Below are 22,031 nucleotides of genomic sequence, written 5' to 3'. Positions count from 1 at the left end.
CTATATCTCAATAGGTTTAGGTCCAGGTCTACATTTCAATGTGTTTGGTCCAAGTCTACAGTATATCTCAATGTGTTTGGTCCAGGTCTATATCTCAATGGGTTTAGGTTCAGGTCTATATCTCAATGGGTTTAGGTTCAGGTCTATATCTCAATGTGTTTGGTCCAGGTCTATATCTCAATGTGTTTGGTTCAGGTCTATATCTCAATGTGTTTGGTCCAGGTCTATATCTCAATGGGTTTAGGTCCAGGTCTACATTTCAATGTGTTTGGTCCAAGTCTACAGTATATCTCACTGTGTTTGGTCCAGGGTCTATATCTCAATGGGTTTAGTCCAGGTCTACAGTATACAGTGGGGAGAACAAGTATTTGATACACTGCCGATTTTGCAGGTTTTCCTACTTACAAAGTATGTAGAGGTCTGTAATTATTATCATAGGTACACTTCAACTGTGAGAGACGGAATCTAAAACAAAAATCCAGAAAATCACATTGTATGATTTTTAAGTAATTAATTTGCATTTTATTGCATGACATAAGTATTTGATCACCTACCAACCAGTAAGAATTCCGGCTCTCACAGACCTGTCAGTTTTTCTTTAAGAAGCCCTCCTGTTCTCCACTCATTACCTGTATTAACTGCACCTGTTTGAACTCGTTACCTGTATAAAAGACACCTGTCCACACACTCAATCAAACAGACTCCAACCTCTCCACAATGGCCAAGACCAGAGAGCTGTGTAAGGACATCAGGGATACAATTGTAGACCTGCACAAGGCTGGGATGGGCTATAGGACAATAGGCAAGCAGCTTGGTGAGAAGGCAACAACTGTTGGCGCAATTATTAGAAAATGGAAGAAGTTCAAGATGACGGTCAATCACCCTCGGTCTGGGGCTCCATGCAAGATCTCACCTCGTGGGGCATCAATGATCATGAGGAAGGTGAGGGATCAGCCCAGAACTACACGGCAGGACCTGGTCAATGACCTGAAGAGAGCTGGGACCACAGTCTCAAAGAAAACCATTAGTAACACACTACGCCGTCATGGATTAAAATCCTGCAGCGCACGCAAGGTCCCCCTGCTCAAGCCAGCGCATGTCCAGGCCCGTCTGAAGTTTGCCAATGACCATCTGGATGATCCAGAGGAGGAATGGGAGAAGGTAATGTGGTCTGATGAGACAAAAATTGAGCTTTTTGGTCTAAACTCCACTCGCCGTGTTTGGAGGAAGAAGAAGGATGAGTACAACCCCAAGAACACCATCCCAACCGTGAAGCATGGAGGTGGAAACATCATTCTTTGGGGATGCTTTGCTGCAAAGGGGACAGGACGACTGCACCGTATTGAGGGGAGGATGGATGGGGCCATGTATCGCGAGATCTTGGCCAACAACCTCCTTCCCTCAGTAAGAGCATTGAAGATGGGTCGTGGCTGGGTCTTCCAGCATGACAACGACCCGAAACACACAGCCAGGGCAACTAAGGAGTGGCTCCGTAAGAAGCATCTCAAGGTCCTGGAGTGGCCTAGCCAGTCTCCAGACCTGAACCCAATAGAAAATCTTTGGAGGGAGCTGAAAGTCCGTATTGCCCAGCGACAGCCCCGAAACCTGAAGGATCTGGAGAAGGTCTGTATGGAGGAGTGGGCCAAAAACCCTGCTGCAGTGTGTGCAAACCTGGTCAAGACCTACAGGAAACGTATGATCTCTGTAATTGCAAACAAAGGTTTCTGTACCAAATATTAAGTTCTGCTTTTCTGATGTATCAAATACCTATGTCGTGCAATAAAATGCAAATTAATTACTTAAAAATCATACAATGTGATTTTCTGGATTTTTGTTTTAGATTCCGTCTCTCACAGTTGAAGTGTACCTATGATAAAATGACAGACCTCTACATGCTTTGTAAGTAGGAAAACCTGCAAAATCGGCAGTGTATCAAATACTTGTTCTCCCCACTGTATCTCAATGTGTTTGGTCCAGGTCTACAGTATATCTCAATGTGTTTGGTCCAAGTATACAGTATATCTCACTGTGTTTGGTCCAGGTCTACAGTATATCTCACTGTGTTTGGTCCAGGTCTACAGTATATCAATGTGTTTGGTCCAGGTCTATATCTCAATGTGTTTAGTCCAGGTCTATATCTCAATGGGTTTAGGTCCAAGTCTATATCTCAATGGGTTTAGGTTCAGGCTTGCGGATGTGTCTGATGTTGTTGCCAGGCTCGGAGGGTTTGAAGGGGGCCAGGGCTCCGTAGGGCTTGGGCAGGGGCAGGGTGTCCCCCAGGGGGATGTAGGCGTTGGGCCGGGCCTCGGCTGTGGTGTACACCCCACTGGGGAGCTGGGTCCTCTCCTCCTCCTCCACCAGCTGTAACAGAGGAGAGAATAGAGGTCCTCTACATAGTAAATGATATACATCTAAAAGAGTATCTAGAAATGTACTGGAGAGAACAGGGTTCAATGTACTGAACGTTGCAGATAGAAATACCATGAATAGAGCTGACACGATTCCTCATTCATTACACGTCAGAGAAGCACGTCTATTCTACATCAAACTTTTCTATCTGATTGCCAGAAAGTCAAAGTGTTAAATGCAGTACAAAAGTTCAGTATCGAGTTCAACATTATGAATTCATCCATGAATTATCCATAATTCTAACTCCTGTGGTAGAGGGCCATGGAGGGTGACTGACCCTGTCCTTCTCCTGCTGGTCGGCCTGTCTGCGCTTCTCGTCCCTGAGGATGTGTTGCCACTCCAGCTCCAGGTCTTCAGAGGGGGGCAGACCCTGGTCCAGACGGCGGTGGCAGGTGTCCAGGAAGAGCTCCCTCTCCTTCAGCTCCTGACGGGTGGGATCAGGACAACATGGAATGTCAGGAAGAGGAGGATTATTAGGAGGATGTTGGCGTTTGGGTAGATCGATGTATGGAAAGAGGACGATGTCGTAAAAGCAGGAAAATCCTTAGACTTTATTTTAGCCTGGTCCCAGTTGACTACAGGGATCTACAGTATAATCCTTAGACTTTACCTTAGCCTGGTCCCAGTTGACTACAGGGATATACAGTATGGGTCCACCAGACTAGGAAATGCTGGTCAATCTAAAGGAATCTCCTATTTACCTGCTGCAGGATCATGGCGCTGGCCTGGCGCATCGACAGCTCAGACACCACAGCCATCATCCTCCTGGTTGATTCCTTGATACGACCCTGCAACTCATTCACCTGGGAGAGAGGAGACAGGGGGTTGGTTAACGGACAGACAGCCAGACAGACTGACAGACTGACAGATAGACAGCCAGACTGATGGACAGACGTGATATTTGAAAAGACAGAGTTTCTCTAGCCGGCGGGGTAGGTAGCCTAGTGGTTAAGAGTGTTGGTCCAGTAACCGAAAGGTTGCTGGTTCGAATGACCGAGCTGACTAAGTGAAAAATCTGTCGATGTGCCCTTGAGCAAGGCACTAAACCCTAATTGCTCCATGTTCTATTAGTCTGGTCTGAACAGTACTAGCTACCGGGCTAGATTAATTTCCATCCCTGCCTCCAACACTCACACACAACATGTATATACTCAGACACACTCAGTCACCCCATAATGCACTCAAACTGATATCTAACATCCCCTAGATCAAACTAATATCTAACATCCTAAAGATCAAACTGATATCTAACATCCCCCATATCAAACTGATATCTAACATCCCCCAGATCAAACTGATATCTAACATTGCCCAGATCAAACTGATTTCTAACATCCCAAAGATCAAACTGATATCTAACATCCCCAGATCAAACTGATATCTAACATCCCCCAGATCAAACTGATATCTAACATCCCCCAGATCAAACTGATATCTAACATTCCCCAGATCAAACTGATATCTAACATCCCCCAGATCAAACTGATATCTAACATCCCCCAGATCAAACTGATATCTAACATCCTCCAGATCAAACTGATATCTAACATCCCCCAGATCAAACTGATATCTAACATCCTCCAGATCAAACTGATATCTAACATCCCCCAGATCCCAGAGCCTCAGCTTGGCCTATTGGCTGCTGGGGCCCAGTGAGGTTATTTAAGCGTGCTGAGAGGATTTGCAACTATGGCTCATTGGCTGTGTGTGTGTGTTAAGCAGCGTGTGTCTTTGTGAGGCTGTGTGTGTGTAACATGGCTCATTGGCTCATTGAGATAACTAACAGCCTTGGCCTAGTGGGCAGGTGATGCTTCATCCAGGAGACACTGGGCTGGGCCCTGCAGGGAGCCGGGGTGAGAGGGGAGTCAGTCTGCTAGGCTGCACCAGGCACATGGAGCCACCATGCTCCAAGATCCTCTACGCCGACTGTGAGTGTGAGTGTGTGTGTGTGTACCTTCTTGGTTACTTCCTGTCTCTGTGTGTGTGTGTGTGTGTACCTTCTTGGTTACTTCCTGTCTCTGTGTGTGTGTGTGCACCTTCTTGGTTACTTCCTGTCTGTGTGTGTGTGTGTGTGTGTGTGTGTGTGTGTGTGTGTGTGTGTGTGTGTGTGTGTGTGTGTGAGTACCTTCTTGGCTAGCTCCAGTGTGTCCTGCTTGCCATTTTCGGCTTTAGCTCTGATTCGCTGAGAAAGCCGGGTCACCTGCTCATACACCAAGTCCTTCTCCAGGAGCAGCTCTTCCCGCTCCGCCAAGCCAACCTCCAACTGAACACACACACACACACACACACACATTAACCCACATTAACATGAGACAGCTTTAACCTCAATCAATTGTAACGACGGGATATGAATAATTGGTGGTAATCTTGATTGATTACTTTATTTCCCACTAGAAAGAAAGAAAGGTGGCATAGTTTGTCTTCTTAGTCTCCTTCAGATACACTGATCGTTTAGACTCAGACCTACCCACTGTTCTGAAATCTGCCTGCATGACTGTAAAGCAGCTTCAGTACTGTAGGCTTTACCTGTTCTATCTTCTGGATGAGTTCAACAGGAGATGGGTCGTTCCCCTCCAGCTCTCTGGCCCTGTTCTCCTGTCCTGGGTCCTCCAAGGCCTTCTCTAGCTCCAACATACGCTCCTTACACTCTGACAGCTACAAGAGGAGAGGAGAGAGGAGAGGAGAGCAGAGAGAAGAGGAGATGACAGAGAAGAGAGTAGAAGAGAGGAGAGGACAGAGAAGAGAGGAGAAGAGAGGAGAGGAGAGGAGAGGACAGAGAAGAGAGGAGAAGAGAGGAGAGAGGAGAAGAGAGGATATGACAGAGAAGAGAGGAGAAGAGAGGAGAAGAGAGGAGAGGACAGAGAAGAGATGAGAAGAGAGGAGAGGACAGAGAAGAGAGGAAAAGAGAGGAGAGGAGAGCAGAGAGAGGAGAGGACAGAGAAGAGAGGAGAGGACAGAGAAGAGAGGAGAAGAGAGAAGAGGAGATGACAGAGAAGAGAGGAGAAGAGAGGAGAGGACAGAGAAGAGAGGAGAGGACAGAGAAGAGAGGAGAAGAGAGGAGAGCAGAGAGAAGAGGAGAGGACAGAGAAGAGAGGAGAAGAGAGGACGGAGAGGAGAGGACAGAGAAGAGAGGATGGAGAGGAGAGGAGAAGAGAGGATGGAGAGGAGAGGAGAAGAGAAGAGAAGAGAAGAGAAGAGAAGAGAGGAGAGGAGAGGAGAGGAGAGGAGAGGAGAGGAGAGGAGAGGAGAGGAGAGAAGGGATGAGAGGATAGAGAAGAGAGGAGAAGAGAGGAGAGGACAGAGAAGAGAGGAAAAGAGAGGAGAGGAGAGCAGAGAGAGGAGAGGACAGAGAAGAGAGGAGAGGACAGAGAAGAGAGGAGAAGAGAGAAGAGGAGATGACAGAGAAGAGAGGAGAAGAGAGGAGAGGACAGAGAAGAGAGGAGAGGAGAGAAGAGGAGAGGACAGAGAAGAGAGGAGAAGAGAGGAGAGCAGAGAGAAGAGGAGAGGACAGAGAAGAGAGGAGAAGAGAGGACGGAGAGGAGAGGACAGAGAAGAGAGGATGGAGAGGAGAGGAGAAGAGAGGATGGAGAGGAGAGGAGAAGAGAAGAGAAGAGAAGAGAAGAGAAGAGAGGAGAGGAGAGGAGAGGAGAGGAGAGGAGAGGAGAGGAGAGGAGAGGAGAGGAGAGGAGAGGAGAGAAGGGATGAGAGGATAGAGAAGAGAGGAGAAGAGAGGAGAGGAGAGAGGAGAAGAGAGAGGAGGCGAGAGGATAAGAGAGGAGAGAGGAGGCGAGAGGAGAAGAGAGGAGAGAGAAGAGGAGAGAGAAGAGGAGAGAGGAGAAGAGAGGAGAGGAGAGAGGAGAAGAGAGGAGAGAGAGAAGAGAGGAGAGAGAAGAGGAGAGAGAGGAGAGGAGAAAGAAGATGAGAGAGGAGTGAAGAGGAGATGACAGAGAAGAGAGGAGAGAAGAGGAGATGACAGAGAAGAGAGGAGAGGACAGAGAAGAGAGGAGAGGACAGAGAAGAAAGGAGAAGAGAGGAGAGGACAGAGAAGAGAGGAGAGGACAGAGAAGAGAAGAGAGGAGAAGAGAGAGGAGGCGAGAGGAGAAGAGAGGAGAGAGAAGAGGAGAGAAGAGGAGAGAAGAGAAGAGAAGAGAAGAGAAGAGAAGTGATGAGAAGAGAGGAGAGGACAGAGAAGAGAGGAAAGAGAGGAGAGGAGAGGAGAGAGAAGAGCAGAGGGGAAGAGAGAGGAGAGGAGAGAGGAGAAGAGAGGAGAGGAGAGGGAAGAGAGCAGATAGAAGAGAGCAGAGGAGAAGAGAAGAGAGAAGAGAAGATGAGAAGAGAGGAGAGAGGAGAGAGGAGAGAAGAGAGGAGAGGAGAGGAGAGAGAAAAGAGGAGGAGATAGAAGAGAGATAAGATAGGAGAGAGAAGAGAAGAGGAGAGAGAAGAGAGGAGAGAGTAGACGAGAGGAGAGAGAACAGAGGAGAGAGAGGAGAGGAGAGAGAAGAGGAGGAGAGAGAAGAGGAGGAGAGAGGAGAGAGAAGAAGAGAGAGGAGAGGAGAAGAGAAGAGAGGAGAGAGGAGAGGAGAGAGGAGAGAGAAGAAGAGAGAGGAGAGGAGAAGAGAGGAGAGAGGAGAAGAGAGGAGAGGAGAGAGGAGGCGAGAGGAGAAGAGAGGAGAGAGATGAGAGGAGAGGAGAAGAGAGGAGAAGAGAGGAGAGAGAAGAGGAGAGAGAAGAGAGGAGAGAGGAGAAGAGAGGAGAGGAGAGAGGAGGAGAGAGGAGGAGAGAGGAGAGAGATGAGAGGAGAGAAGAGAGGAGAAGAGAGGAGAGAGGAGAGAGGAGAAGAGAGGAGAGGAGAGAGGAGAAGAGAGGAGAGGAGAGAGGAGAAGAGAGGAGAGGAGAGAGGAGGAGAGAGGAGAAGAGAGGAGAGAGAGGAGAGGAGAGGAGAGAGGAGAAGAGAGGAGAGAGAAGAGAAGAGGAGAGAGAAGAGAAAAGAAGAGAAAGGAGAAGAGAGGAGAGAGGAGAGGAGAGAGGAGAATAGAGGAGAGGAGAGAAGAGGACAGAGAAGAGAGGAGAGCAGAGAGAAGAGAAGAGAGGAGAGAGAAGAGAGGAGAGGAGAGGAGAGAAGAGAGGAGAGGAGAGAGAAGAGGAGAGGAGAGAAGAGAGGAGAGGAGAGAGGAGAGAGAAGAGAGGAGAGAGGAGAAGAGAAGAGAGAGAAGAGGCGAGAGAGGAGAGGAGAAGAGAGGAGAGAGAAGAGAAGAGGAGAGAGAAGAGAAAAGAAGAGAAAGGAGAAGAGAGGAGAGAGGAGAGGAGAGAGGAGAATAGAGGAGAGGAGAGAAGAGGACAGAGAAGAGAGGAGAGCAGAGAGAAGAGAAGAGAGGAGAGAGAAGAGAGGAGAGGAGAGGAGAGAAGAGAGGAGAGGAGAGAGAAGAGGAGAGGAGAGAAGAGAGGAGAGGAGAGAGGAGAGAGAAGAGAGGAGAGAGGAGAAGAGAAGAGAGAGAAGAGGCGAGAGAGGAGAGGAGAAGAGAGGAGCGAGGAGAAGAGAGGAGAGGACAGAGAAGAGATGAGAAGAGAGGAGAGGAGAGGACAGAGAAGAGAGGAGAGGACAGAGAAGAGAGGAGAAGAGAGGAGAGAGGAGGAGAGAGAAGAGCAGAGAGGAAGAGAGAGGAGCGAAGAGAGGAGAGAGGAGTAGAAGAGAGAAGAGAGGAGAGAGAAGACAGGAGGAGAGAGGAGAGGAGAAGAGAGGAGAGGAGAGAGGAGAAGAGCAGAGAGGAAGAGAGAGGAGCGAAGAGAGGAGTAGAAGAGAGAAGAGAGGAGAGAGAAGACAGGAGGAGAGAGGAGAGAGGAGAAGAGAGGAGAATAGAGGAGAGAGAAGAGGGAAGAGAGAGAGGAGAAGAGAGGAGAGGAGAGAGGACAAGAGAGGAGAGAGGAGGAGAGAGGAGGAGAGAGGAGGGAGAAGAGAGAGAAGAGAGGAGAGAGAAAAGAAGAGAGAAGAGAGGAGAGAGAAAAGAGGAGAGAGGAGAAGAGAGGAGAAGAGGAGAGAGGAGAAGAGAGGAGAAGAGAGGAGAGGAGAGGAGAGAGGAGCGAAGAGATGAGAGAGGAGTAGAAGAGAGAAGAGATGAGAGAGAAGAGAGGAGAGAGAAGAGAGGAGGACAGAGGAGAGAGAAGAGAGGAGAAGAGAGGAGAGAAGTCGACTTTATTATCCATGAGGATAACCAGAGACCAGTGGAGGCTGCTGAGGGGAGGACGGCTCATAATAATGGCTGGAACGGAGCGAATGGAATGGCATCAAACACATGGAAACCATTTGTTTGATGTATTTGATACCATTCCACCTACTCCGCTCCATTACCACAAGCCCGTCCTACCCAATTAAGGTGCCACCAACCAGAGACCAACTCGACCTCACAATCATCTAAATTGTGTTGGGATGATTTGTTAGACAAGGGGCGGCAGGTAGCTTAGTGGTTAAGAGCGTTGTGCCAGTAAGCGAAACGTTGCTGGTTCTAATCCCCGAGCCGACTAGGTGAACAATCTGTCAATGTGCCCTTGAGCAAGGCACTTAACCCTAATTGCTCCTGTAAGAGCGTCAACTCCAAAAAACTAAACAAAAAAAACACCATGATAGAAGTCAATGGGGTTTGTTTCAGCCTGAAGAGCAACTTAACGGAGTAGGCTTCCTTTCCTGGTAATCATTTATTAGCATTCATAGGGTTTGTTTCTGCATGAGTTGCAGGTTAATAATGTGTAGGCTTCCTTTCCTGGTAATCTTTTCTTATTATTCATGGTATTACTGTAGACCCCAGAATGGAGATTTGGGATGTGCATATCTTTCACACAGCCATGGTTTCTACACATGGCCGTGCATGGGGAGCTCCACGCCACGGTATGAATGAACACGTTGGGAGACATATCACCACCGTCTCCTTTTCCAGTTGAAGCTTTCTAATGAAGCAGAGCTGATTGGCAGGAGAAGAGGTCAACAGACACTAAGAAAGAGTCATTTCCTTCCTTTTCTTCTTCTCTTCTGCCTTTAATGAAGGAGGGATAACCCTAGCAGGTCTGTGACAGGACTAGCGTAGCTGCATTGGTGGGACTCCTGTTTAACACCACACATCTCATATGATTAACGTCATGGAGTCCAATGGAAGTAAGCACGCTCAGAGGCAGTCTCACAGTTTCTCTGTCTCCAGTGTCTTCGTGTAACGTGATGTAATGTGCATGTGTTCTAAGCAATATCCTCCATGTACTCTAACAATGGAATGAGATTTTGAAATGCCTCTGCTCTGGCATTCATAATCAACTCTGATCGACTAAAAGACGACTGCACTGTAGCCTGAGACCACCCGCAGAGAGAGAGAGAGAGAGACAGAGAGGAAAGAGAGAAAAAGAGAGAGAGAACGAGAGAATGTGAGAGTGAGAGATTGGATCTGAGACCTACATTACATTAGAGGTTGATGATATACTATGTGATTTAACCACTCTGCACACCACCCTCACATCAGTCACATAAGTCAGAGAGAGCCAGAGAGAGCTGCATGCTGAGGCCCATAGTGGAGGACATGAACCTCTCTGTCACACTGCCTGACTGGCTGACTGACTGACTGACTGTCTGGTTGGCTAACTGTCTCACTGCCTGACTGACTGACTGGTTGGCTAACTGTCTCACTGCCTGACTGACTGACTGGTTGGCTAACTGTCTCACTGCCTGGCTGCCTGACTGGTTGGCTAACTGTCTCACTGCCTGACTGACTGACTGGTTGGCTAACTGTCTCACTGCCTGACTGACTGACTGGTTGGCTAACTGTCTCACTGCCTGACTGACTGACTGGTTGGCTAACTGTCTCACTGCCTGACTGACTGACTGGTTGGCTAACTGTCTCACTGCCTGACTGACTGACTGGTTGGCTAACTGTCTCACTGCCTGACTGACTGACTGGTTGGCTAACTGTCTCACTGCCTGACTGACTGACTGGTTGGCTAACTGTCTCACTGCCTGACTGGCTGACTGACTCACTGTCTGTCTGGTTGGCTAACTGTCTCACTGCCTGACTGACTGACTGGTTGGCTAACTGTCACACTGCCTGACTGGCTGACTGACTCACTGTCTGTCTGGTTGGCTAACTGTCTCACTGCCTGACTGACTGACTGACTGGTTGGCTAACTGTCACACTGCCTGACTGGCTGACTGGCTGTCTGACTGACTGTCTGTCTGATTGGCTAACTGTATCACTGCCTGACTGGCTGACTGACTGACTGACTGTCTGGTTGGCTAACTGTCTCACTGCCTGACTGACTGTCTGGTTGGCTAACTGTCTCACTCCCTGACTGACTGTCTGGTTGGCTAACTGTCACACTGCCTGACTGGCTGGCTGTCTGACTGACTGTCTGTCTGGTTGGCTAAATGTATCACTGCCTGACTGGCTGACTGACTGACTGACTGTCTGGTTGGCTAACTGTCTCACTGTCTGACTGACTGTCTGGTTGGCTAACTGTCACACTGCCTGACTGGCTGACTGGCTGACTGACTGTCTGGTTGGCTAACTGTATCACTGCCTGACTGAATGTCTGGTTGGCTAACTGTCTCACTCCCTGACTGACTGTCTGGTTGGCTAACTGTCACACTGCCTGACTGGCTGACTGGCTGACTGACTGTTGTATGGTTGGCTAACTATATCACTGCCTGACTGGCTGACTGACTGACTGTCTGTCTGGTTGGCTAACTGTCTGGTTTGCTAACTGTCTCAGTGCCTGACTGGCTGACTGTCTGGTTGGCTAACTGTCTCACTGTCTGACTGACTGACTGTCTGGTTGGCTAACTGTCTCACTGTCTGACTGAATGACTGTCTGGTTGGCTAACTGTCTCACTGCCTGACTGACTGACTGTCTGGCTAACTGTCTCACTGTCTGACTGACTGACTGACTGTCTGGCTAACTGTCTCACTGTCTGACTGACTGTCTCGTTGGCTAACTGTCTCACTGCCTGACTGACTGACTGTCTGGTTGGCTAACTGGCTCACTGCCTGACCATCTGGTTGGCTAACTGTATCACTGTCTGACTGACTGTCTGGTTGGCTAACTGTCTCAGTGCTTGACTGACTGTCTGGTTGGCTAACTGTATCACTGTCTGACTGACTGACTGGTTGGCTAACTGTGTCACTGCCTGACTGACTGTCTGGTTGGCTAACTGTCTCACTGCCTGACTGCCTGACTGACTGACTGTCTGGTTTGCTAACTGTATCCGTGCCTGACTGACTGCCTGGTTGGCTAACTGTCTCACTGCCTGACTGACTGACTGTTTGGTTGGCTAACTGTCTCACTGCCTGACTGACTGTCTGGTTGGCTAACTGTCTCACTGCCTGACTGACTGTCTGGTTGGCTAACTGTCTCACTGCCTGACTGACTGTCTGGTTGGCTAACTGTCTCACTGCCTGACTGACTGTCTGGTTGGCTAACTGTCTCACTGCCTGACTAACTGCCTGGTTGGCTAACTGTCACTGCCTGACTAACTGTCTGGTTGGCTAACTGTCTCACTGCCTGACTGACTGTCTGGTTGGCTAACTGTCTCACTGCCTGACTGACTGTCTGGTTGGCTAACTGTCTCACTGCCTGACTGACTGACTGGTTGGCCAACTGTCTCAATGCCTGACTGACTGACTGGCTGGTTGGCTAACTGTCTCACTGCCTGACTGACTGACTGGTTGGCTAACTGTCTCACTGCCTGACTAACTGTCTGGTTGGCTAACTGTCACTGCCTGACTAACTGTCTGGTTGGCTAACTGTCTCACTGCCTGACTGACTGTCTGGTTGGCTAACTGTCCCACTGCCTGACTGACTGACTGGTTGGCCAACTGTCTCAATGCCTGACTGACTGGTTGGCTAACTGTCTCACTGCCTGACTGACTGACTGGTTGGCTAACTGTCTCACTGCCTGACTTACTGTCTGGTTGGCTAACTGTCTCATTGCCTGACTGACTGTCTGGTTGGCTAACTGTCTCACTGCCTGACTGACTGTCTGGTTGGCTAACTGTCTCACTGCCTGACTGACTGTCTGGTTGGCTAACTGTCTCACTGCCTGACTGACTGTCTGGTTGGCTAACTGTCTCACTGCCTGACTGACTGACTGGTTGGCTAACTGTCTCACTGCCTGACTGACTGCCTGACTGACTGTCTGGTTGGCTAACTGTCTCACTGCTTGACTGACTAACTGTCTGGTTGGCTAACTGTCTCACTGACTGACTGACTGTCTGGTTGGCTAACTGTCACTGCCTGACTAACTGTCTGGTTGGCTAACTGTCTCACTGCCTGACTGACTGTCTGGTTGGCTAACTGTCTCACTGCCTGACTGACTGACTGGTTGGCTAACTGTCTCAATGCCTGACTGACTGACTGGCTGGTTGGCTAACTGTCTCACTGCCTGACTGACTGGCTGGTTGGCTAACTGTCTCACTGCCTGCCTGACTGACTGACTGGTTGGCTAACTGTCACTCCCTCTGTGATTCCCAAGCTAATGACACACAGGCAGGTTGGACACAGATGTGTCACTAAAACACACATAAACAATATGGATTAGTCCCAAACGCCCCACTGGGCTCTTGCCAAAAGTATTGCATTATATAGAATATGATGCCACTGGAACGCAGGCCATGACTCTGTGCTCTGGCTCCAAATGAAGTGTGCCAGACAATACAGTATCCTGACATTAAAACCCCCACGCTCTCAGAGCACTGATAAACCAGGGCATCTCTGTACTGTAAAACCCCCACACTCTCAGAGCACTGATAAACCAGGGCATCTCTGTACTGTAAAACCCCCACGCTCTCAGAGCACTGATAAACCAGGGCAGCTCTCTACAGTAAAACCCCCACGCTCTCAGAGCACTGATAAACCAGGGCAGCTCTATACTGTAAAACCCCCACGCTCTCAGAGCACTGATAAACCAGGGCAGCTCTCTACAGTAAAACCCCCACGCTCTCAGAGCACTGATAAACCAGGGCAGCTCTATACTGTAAAACCCCCACGCTCTCAGAGCACTGATAAACCAGGGCAGCTCTATACTGTATGCCTAATAACTCATAGCAAGGCCATCAGTATCACTAATTGCCGCCACAATTGATCATTAATTGCACTGAAGTTGAATTGTTTATTTGGTTGCTTCTGGCTTGGGTCAAGGAAAGCTAGCCAGAGTGTATATTGAATTTCACATACAAACTTTAATATTTTATGCTGTGTGATCTAACAACAGATACATTCCCCTCTGAAGTGTAAACAGCCTGAGAATAAAAGATGAGACATCTGTTTCACAGTAACACATTGTTGTTTAATGTGATCACATCATGGTGGATCGTGAGAGCTGTTTACTCCCTCTCTGCCAATACTACAATCCCCCTGACTGTCTAAATCACATAGTCTCCCCCTGACTGTCTAAATCACATTGTCTCCCCTGACTGTCTAAATCACATTGTCTCCCCCTGACTGTCTAAATCACATTGCCAACAGCACAGATGAGGAACAGAGGGGACAGAGGGGTGGATGGATGGATGGATGGATGGATGGATGGATGGATGGATGGATGGATGGATGGATGGATATATGGATGGATGGATGGCTTGACTGATGGATGGATGGAAGGTAACGGAATAGAACAAAACTATGGTAGAATTTCCCACTGTCAGAAAGCAGCTGAGCGGGGATTGGAGAGTTGCGGAGTCTGTCCCAATTCGACCCATACTCTCCTTTGGACACATATGGCTCTATGAGACTTGGGGCCATAAGAAGCCATTGCCCCTTAGTTATTGGGGCCTGGTTCCAGAATCCAGACAGAGACATTGGGGCCATCAGGGGACATCCACTGCCTGTTGGTCATTATGGACGGATTCCAGTAAAGAGCAGTGGGCCAATGACACCCCAACCCAGGCCTCAACCCTGGCCCCAGCCCCGGCTCCAACCCAGGCCTCAACCCTGGCTCAAGCCCCGGCTCCAACCCAGGCCCCAGCCCTAGCTCCAACCCAGGCCTCAACCCTGGCCCCAGCCCCGGCTCCAACCCAGGCCCCAGCCCCAGCTCCAACCCAGGCCTCAACCCTGGCCCCAGCCCCGGCTCCAACCCAGGCCCCAGCCCCAGCTCCAACCCAAGCCTCAACCCTGGCCCCAGCCCCGGCTCCAACCCAGGCCCCAGCCCCAGCTCCAACCCAGGCCTCAACCCTGGCCCCAGCCCCGGCTCCAACCCTGGCCCCAGCCCCGGCTCCAACCCAGGCCCCAGCCCCAGCTCCAACCCAAGCCTCAACCCTGGCCCCAGCCCCGGCTCCAACCCAGGCCCCAGCCCCAGCTCCAACCCAAGCCTCAACCCTGGCCCCAGCCCCGGCTCCAACCCAGGCCTCAACCCTGGCCCCAACCCAGGCCTCAACCCTGGCCCCAGCCCCGGCTCCAACCCAGGCCTCAACCCTGGCCCCAGCCCCGGCTCCAACCCAGGCCTCAACCCTGGCCCCAGCCCCGGCTCCAACCCATGCCTCAACCCTGGCCCCAGCCCCGGCTCCAACCCAGGCCTCAACCCTGGCCTCAGCCCCGGCTCCAACCCAGGTCTCAACCCTGGCCTGTCTGGCTGGTAGACAGAGAGAAGAATGTCTCTATAAAAGTGCCAGGGATGGAACGACAAAGGTCCCCTAGGAACCGAGGAACAACCGAGGCATGGATTCCTAGAACAGTTATGAATTAATTCACCCTTAGTTAGTGTAGTCCCCTGTAGCTCAGTTGGTAGAGCATGGCGCTTGCAACACCAGGGTTGTGGGTTCGTTTCCCACGGGGGGCCAGTATGAAAATGTATGCACTCACTAACTGTAAGTCGCTCTGGATAAGAGCGTCTGCTAAATGACGTAAATGTAAAAAGCTAACTAACTAAGATCAATGGGTGACGTCAGGAAATGAAAGTTCAAATACCACCCGTCTGATGAGGTTGTCTCTCTCAGACCTAGCCTTTGTGACAGTGTTTTGGTTATATGATCGGTTACATTGGTACTGTAGCTAATGAGCCTCCCCTCTAACCCAGTGGTATTCAAAGTCGGGGTTGCAACCCCTAGTGGGGTCATGGGGGAACTGCAGTGGGGTCATGGGGGAACTGCAGTGGGGTCATGTGGGAACTGCAGTGGGGTCATGGGGGAACTGCAGTGGGGTCATGGGGGAACTGCAGTGGGGTCGCCCCAATGGGGTCGCCCCAAAAAGAGTACAGATGATTGTTATACGTTTTTGAAAAATATAATTTATTGAGTAAATGTATTTATTGGTTTCTTTTCATTTTGATAAGAGATGAAAATGCAATGAATTGAATGTTATTTGTTGATGTAAAAATGTAAATGTACAGATTTTAAGGTTGTGTCATTAGATTTGGGCTGGGATGGGGTCGCGAGAAATTCTGGCGGAAGAAATGGGATCCCACTGAAAAAGTTTTAATACCACTGCTCTAACCCTTTGAGCACTGAACATCACAGGAGGATGGTGAAGGGAGGAATGGAGTGAATGAGCAAGGCACTTAACCCTAATTGCTCCTGTAAGTCGCTCTGGATAAGAGCGTCTGCTAAATGACTAAAATGTAAATGTAAATGTATTAAACACAAGGAAACCATGTGTTTGATGGGTTTGATACCATTCCCTTCATTCCATTCAGCCCATCCTCTGATTTAGACTGCCACTAGCCACCACTGCTGCTATTGAATCCATTAAAGACATGCTCCGGAACTTTGGTGACTAGTAAGTCTTTTTTAAACCACCTGCTTTGGGCCGGATGTGTCAATGTGTAGTTCATACATGCATAATCTATGAGCAGATTACTGTCTTAATTAGCCACGAAAGCGACTGTTTTCTGGAAGCTGTGCTGCCCCATTTTCCCTACATGTTCCCCCATGTGGGCCAGACCCTTAGCAATTCGAGTTTCAGCCAATGAGCTTCAGCCCTGCGCCATTTGAGTGACATACACACACAACAGAGCGAGAGAGAGAGCAATGACGTGGTGCACATATCTGCACATATGTGACGTAGTACGCAGTTTTTGGGGACAACTTTTGGCTCATGAGTGCTACTTTCAGAACTGCTGGCTAAAAAGTATACAAAAGAGAATCTCTTTAAGTGGCTTTTCTCCAGGGTGTCCTTGTCAGGTCCCTATTAGCTAATGGTGTCATGGAGAAGCTATCTGAGGAGGCATATAGTCAGCTACCCATTAGGCTACAGTACTCTGCAGTCAAAGCTGTTGGAGAGGGCAGCCATGGTGCCGTACGACAGTAACAGTCAAGGTCAAAAGTGTCGGTTGGTTGAATGTTTACATCAAACACTTTTAATGTGGAAGTAATTATTATTTTATATAAAAAAACAATGTTTAGACATATCACTGCACAAATGGACAGGGCAAATTCCTGTGGAAGAGTTTATATGACTGCATCTCAAATGCCACCCTATTCCCTATGTAGTGCACTACTTTTAACCAGGGCCCTGGGCACTACATAGGGAATAGGGTGCCATTTGGGATGCATCCCAAGTCTCTGAGAACATTCCTCGGAACTGACAGGACTATAAAAACTATAAAGGTGAGGAGTGACTGCAGTGACTCATCAGGCATCAATATTTACAACATGACCTCCATTTTACATGCCTTTCTGTGTGTTATGTTTAGCTAAAGACTAGGAGGCACAGCAAGGCACTTTAGATACATGTCTCCTTAGTAGGGGTTTTCTATGAGTCCTGACAGCTTTAAAGAGTCTGTGTAGTCCCAAATGAGGTTATACTGTGCTTATCAACGAGCAGTCAGTGCATGGGAAACTCTGAAATAAACATAATATTGTCCATATAGGGCTCTGGTTAAAAGTAGTGAAACAACCTGCTCTAAATCAAGTCAGGCCAGAGTTAGCAACCAGTTTTCAGAGGTTCCTATCCATTTCCTCCCGACAGATACTGTCATTCCTACCAGTCCTTTGACTGACAGTCCAGTGCTATCTGACAACAGGGTCGTATTTATAAGGCACTAAACGGAAGAAAACTGACTGGAACAGGGAGAGACTAGCTGAACTTGTCCAATAAGAAAGGTTTGTTTTCTCGTTTTCTGTTGCAAAGCGTTTTGGAACGGTGTGCCTTAGTGAATATGACCCAGGCTTCTAGTGTACCTGTATCTGTAGCATGGTGCTCTCTCCCTCCAGACTCCTCTGGCAGGGCACCAGTTTCCTGCTGAGGGCTGTCTGTCTTCGTTCTTCGTTGGTGATCATCTGCAGGCAGCGCGTCTCCTCCTCCAGCGCCTGCGTCTCCATGTCACCGTTTCTGATCAGGCCCTCCTGAACATTCACCTTCTCATAGAAGATACACATCTCCTCCTCACGCTCCAGCAACTGCACACCTCTGCCAGAGAGAGATATCAAAATCCAGAAAAGAGCCGTTAAATTCTATAACCACTTAAAAGGAAGCGATTCCCAAACCTTCCATAACAAAGCCATCACCTACAGAGAGATGAACTTGGAGAAGAGTCCCCTAAGCAAGCTGGTCCCGGGGCTCTGTTCACAAACACAAACAGACCCCACAGAGCCCCAGGACAACAACAACAACACAATTAGACCCAACCAAATCATGAGAAAACAAAAAGAGAATTACTTGACACATTGGAAATAATTAACAAAAAAACAGAGCAAACTAGAATGCTATTTGACTCTAAACAGAGAGCACACAGTGGCAGAATACCTGACCACTGTGACTGACCCAAACTTAAGGAAAGCTTTGACTATGTACAGACTCAGTGAGCATAGCCTTGCTATTGAGAAAGGCCGCCGTAGGCAGACCTTGCTTGTTTGTAGGTGACCAAATACTTATTTTCCACCATAATTTGTATTGTCAATCAGTGTTGCTTCCTAAGTGGATAGTTTGATTTCACAGAAGTGTGATTGACTTGGAGTTACATTGCGTTGTTTAAGTGTTCCCTTAATTTTTTTGAGCAGTGTACATAATATGACATTTGAAATGTCTTTATTATTTTTGAACTTCTGAGTGTAATGTTTACTGTTAATATTTATTGTTTATTTCACTTTTGTTTACTATCTACTTCACTTGCTTTGGCAATGTTAACATACGTTTCCCATGCCAATAAAGCCCTTAAATTGAAATTGAAATTGAATTGAGAGCAAGAGAAAGCGAGAGAGAGAGAGGGGGAGGGGGGAGGGGGGGGTATAGAGAGGGGGATAGAGAGTGAGAGAGAGAGAGAGATGGGGGAGAGAGGGAGAGTGTGGGGAAGAGAGAGAGTGTGGGGGAGAGAGAGAGGGAGAGAGAGGGAGAGAGAAAGAGATGGGGAGAGAGATGGGGACAGAGAGAGAAGAGAGAGAGAGAGAGAGAGAGAGAGAGAGAGAGAGAGAGAGAGAGAGAGAGAGAGAGAGAGAGAGAGAGAGAGAGAGAGAGAGAGAGAGAGAGAGAGAGAGAGAGAGAGAGAGAGAGAGAAGGAAGGAAGGAAAGAGAGAGAGGGGGGGAGAGAGAGAGACCTCACCCCTGAGAGAGCTACCAAATTGTAAAGTAGGGATGACAATCGGTCAAAAACCATCAGTGGCCGCCCAGTCGCCCACAGTGTTCAGCATCATTGCCTGTAGTCAGTCATTAGCAGTAGCCGTCCTTCCCTATCTGATATGTAGAATCTTGTTTGGTGGTCGTGTGGACGGTGCAGACTGACCAACAGACATCCAGACTCACCTGTCATTGCGGCTCTGCACGGCGTTGTCGTGGCTCTTCCTCATCTGTAGCAGGTTCTGTTCGTGGTAGTTGATCATGTGGGTCAGCTGGCCCAGGTTCAGCTTCTGCTCCTCCCTCTTCTGTCTCATCTCATGAAGCACCCATGTAACCTTGGAGACAGGATCAGGACAACATAGAAACATCATAACCCTAACCCTAACCCAGGTCACCTTGGAGATGGGATCATGACAACAGAGAAACATCCTAACCCTAACCCAGGTCACCTTGGAGATGGGATCAGGACAACAGAGAAACATCATAACCCTAACCCTAACCCAGGTCACCTTGGAGATGGGATCAGGACAACAGAGAAACATCATAACCCTAACCCTAACCCAGGTCACCTTGGAGATGGGATCAGGACAACAGAGAAACATCATAACCCTAACCCTAACCCAGGTCACCTTGGAGATGGGATCAGGACAACATAGAAACATCATCACCCTAACCCTAACCCAGGTCACATTGGAGATGGGATCAGGACAACAGAGAAACATCATAACCCTAACCCTAACCCAGGTCACCTTGGAGATGGGATCAGGACAACAGAGAAACATCATAACCCTAACCCTAACCCAGGTCACCTTGGAGATGGGATCAGGACAACAGAGAAACATCATTACCCTAACCCTAACCCAGGTCACCTTGGAGATGGGATCAGGACAACAGAGAAACATCATAACCCTAACCCTAACCCAGGTCACCTTGGAGATGGGATCAGGACAACAGAGAAACATCATTACCCTAACCCAGGTCACCTTGGAGATGGGATCAGGACAACATAGAAACATCATAACCCTAACCCTAACCCAGGTCACCTTGGAGATGGGATCAGGACAACAGAGAAACATCCTAACCCTAACCCTAACCCAGGTCACCTTGGAGATGGGATCAGGACAACAGAGAAACATCATTACCCTAACCCAGGTCACCTTGGAGATGGGATCAGGACAACAGAGAAACATCATAACCCTAACCCAGGTCACCTTGGAGATGGGATCAGGACAACAGAGAAACATCATTACCCTAACCCTAACCCAGGTCACCTTGGAGATGGGATCAGGACAACAGAGAAACATCATTACCCTAACCCAGGTCACCTTGGAGATGGGATCAGGACAACATAGAAACATCCTAACCCTAACCCTAACCCAGGTCACCTTGGAGATGGGATCAGGACAACAGAGAAACATCCTAACCCTAACCCTAACCCAGGTCACCTTGGAGATGGGATCAGGACAACAGAGAAACATCATAACCCTAACCCTAACCCAGGTCACCTTGGAGATGGGATCAGGACAACAGAGAAACATCATAACCCTAACCCTAACCCAGGTCACCTTGGAGATGGGATCAGGACAACAGAGAAACATCCTAACCCTAACCCTAACCCAGGTCACCTTGGAGATGGGATCATGACAACATAGAAACATCATAACCCTAACCCTAACCCAGGTCACCTTGGAGATGGGATCAGGACAACAGAGAAACATCATAACCCTAACCCTAACCCAGGTCACCTTGGAGATGGGATCAGGACAACAGAGAAACATCCTAACCCTAACCCTAACCCAGGTCACCTTGGAGATGGGATCATGACAACATAGAAACATCATAACCCTAACCCAGGTCACCTTGGAGATGGGATCAGGACAACAGAGAAACATCATAACCCTAACCCTAACCCAGGTCACCTTGGAGATGGGATCAGGACAACAGAGAAACATCATAACCCTAACCCTAACCCAGGTCACCTTGGAGATGGGATCAGGACAACAGAGAAACATCATAACCCTAACCCTAACCCAGGTCACCTTGGAGATGGGATCAGGACAACAGAGAAACATCATAACCCTAACCCTAACCCAGGTCACCTTGGAGATGGGATCAGGACAACAGAGAAACATCATAACCCTAACCCTAACCCAGGTCACCTTGGAGATGGGATCAGGACAACAGAGAAACATCATAACCCTAACCCTAACCCAGGTCACCTTGGAGATGGGATCAGGACAACAGAGAAACATCATAACCCTAACCCTAACCCAGGTCACCTTGGAGATGGGATCAGGACAACAGAGAAACATCCTAACCCTAACCCAGGTCACCTTGGAGATGGGATCAGGACAACAGAGAAACATCATAACCCTAACCCTAACCCAGGTCACCTTGGAGATGGGATCAGGACGGACAACAGAGAAACATCATAACCCCTAACCCAGGTCACCTTGGAGATGGGATCAGGACAACAGAGAAACATCATAACCCTAACCCTAACCCAGGTCACCTTGGAGATGGGATCAGGACAACAGAGAAACATCATAACCCTAACCCAGGTCACCTTGGAGATGGGATCAGGACAACAGAGAAACATCATTACCCTAACCCAGGTCACCTTGGAGATGGGATCAGGACAACAGAGAAACATCATTACCCTAACCCAGGTCACCTTGGAGATGGGATCAGGACAACAGAGAAACATCATAACCCTAACCCTAACCCAGGTCACCTTGGAGATGGGATCAGGACAACAGAGAAACATCATTACCCTAACCCTAACCCAGGTCACCTTGGAGATGGGATCAGGACAACAGAGAAACATCATAAACCCTAACCCAGGTCACCTTGGAGATGGGATCAGGACAACAGAGAAACATCATTACCCTAACCCTAACCCAGGTCACCTTGGAGATGGGATCAGGACAACAGAGAAACATCATTACCCTAACCCTAACCCAGGTCACCTTGGAGATGGGATCAGGACAACAGAGAAACATCATAACCCTAACCCTAACCCAGGTCACCTTGGAGATGGGATCAGGACAACAGAGAAACATCATTACCCTAACCCTAACCCAGGTCACCTTGGAGATGGGATCAGGACAACA

The 22,031-nt window shown here is 48.8% G+C and overlaps 1 protein-coding gene across 1 annotated transcript; it reads right to left on the bottom strand.

Moving 5' to 3' along the window:
* Positions 1–1,997: 1,997 nt before the first annotated feature.
* LOC311129410 (coiled-coil domain-containing protein 146-like) lies at positions 1,998–19,247 on the bottom strand. The gene is made up of 7 exons (XM_084161693.1): positions 19,105–19,247; positions 17,547–17,775; positions 4,936–5,064; positions 4,535–4,672; positions 3,111–3,212; positions 2,687–2,833; positions 1,998–2,361 (listed from the first exon to the last, which is right to left on the bottom strand). Exons 1-7 carry the CDS (start codon positions 19,230–19,232, stop codon positions 2,161–2,163), a joined length of 1,074 nt encoding a protein of 357 aa, XP_084017819.1. The 5' UTR covers positions 19,233–19,247; the 3' UTR covers positions 1,998–2,160.
* Positions 19,248–22,031: the final 2,784 nt, after the last annotated feature.

The sequence above is a fragment of the Coregonus lavaretus genome (assembly GCF_964263955.1).
Source record: "Coregonus lavaretus genome assembly, chromosome: 5".
NCBI lineage: Eukaryota > Metazoa > Chordata > Actinopteri > Salmoniformes > Salmonidae > Coregonus > Coregonus lavaretus.
This window is presented reverse-complemented; position numbering and strand designations above follow the sequence as displayed.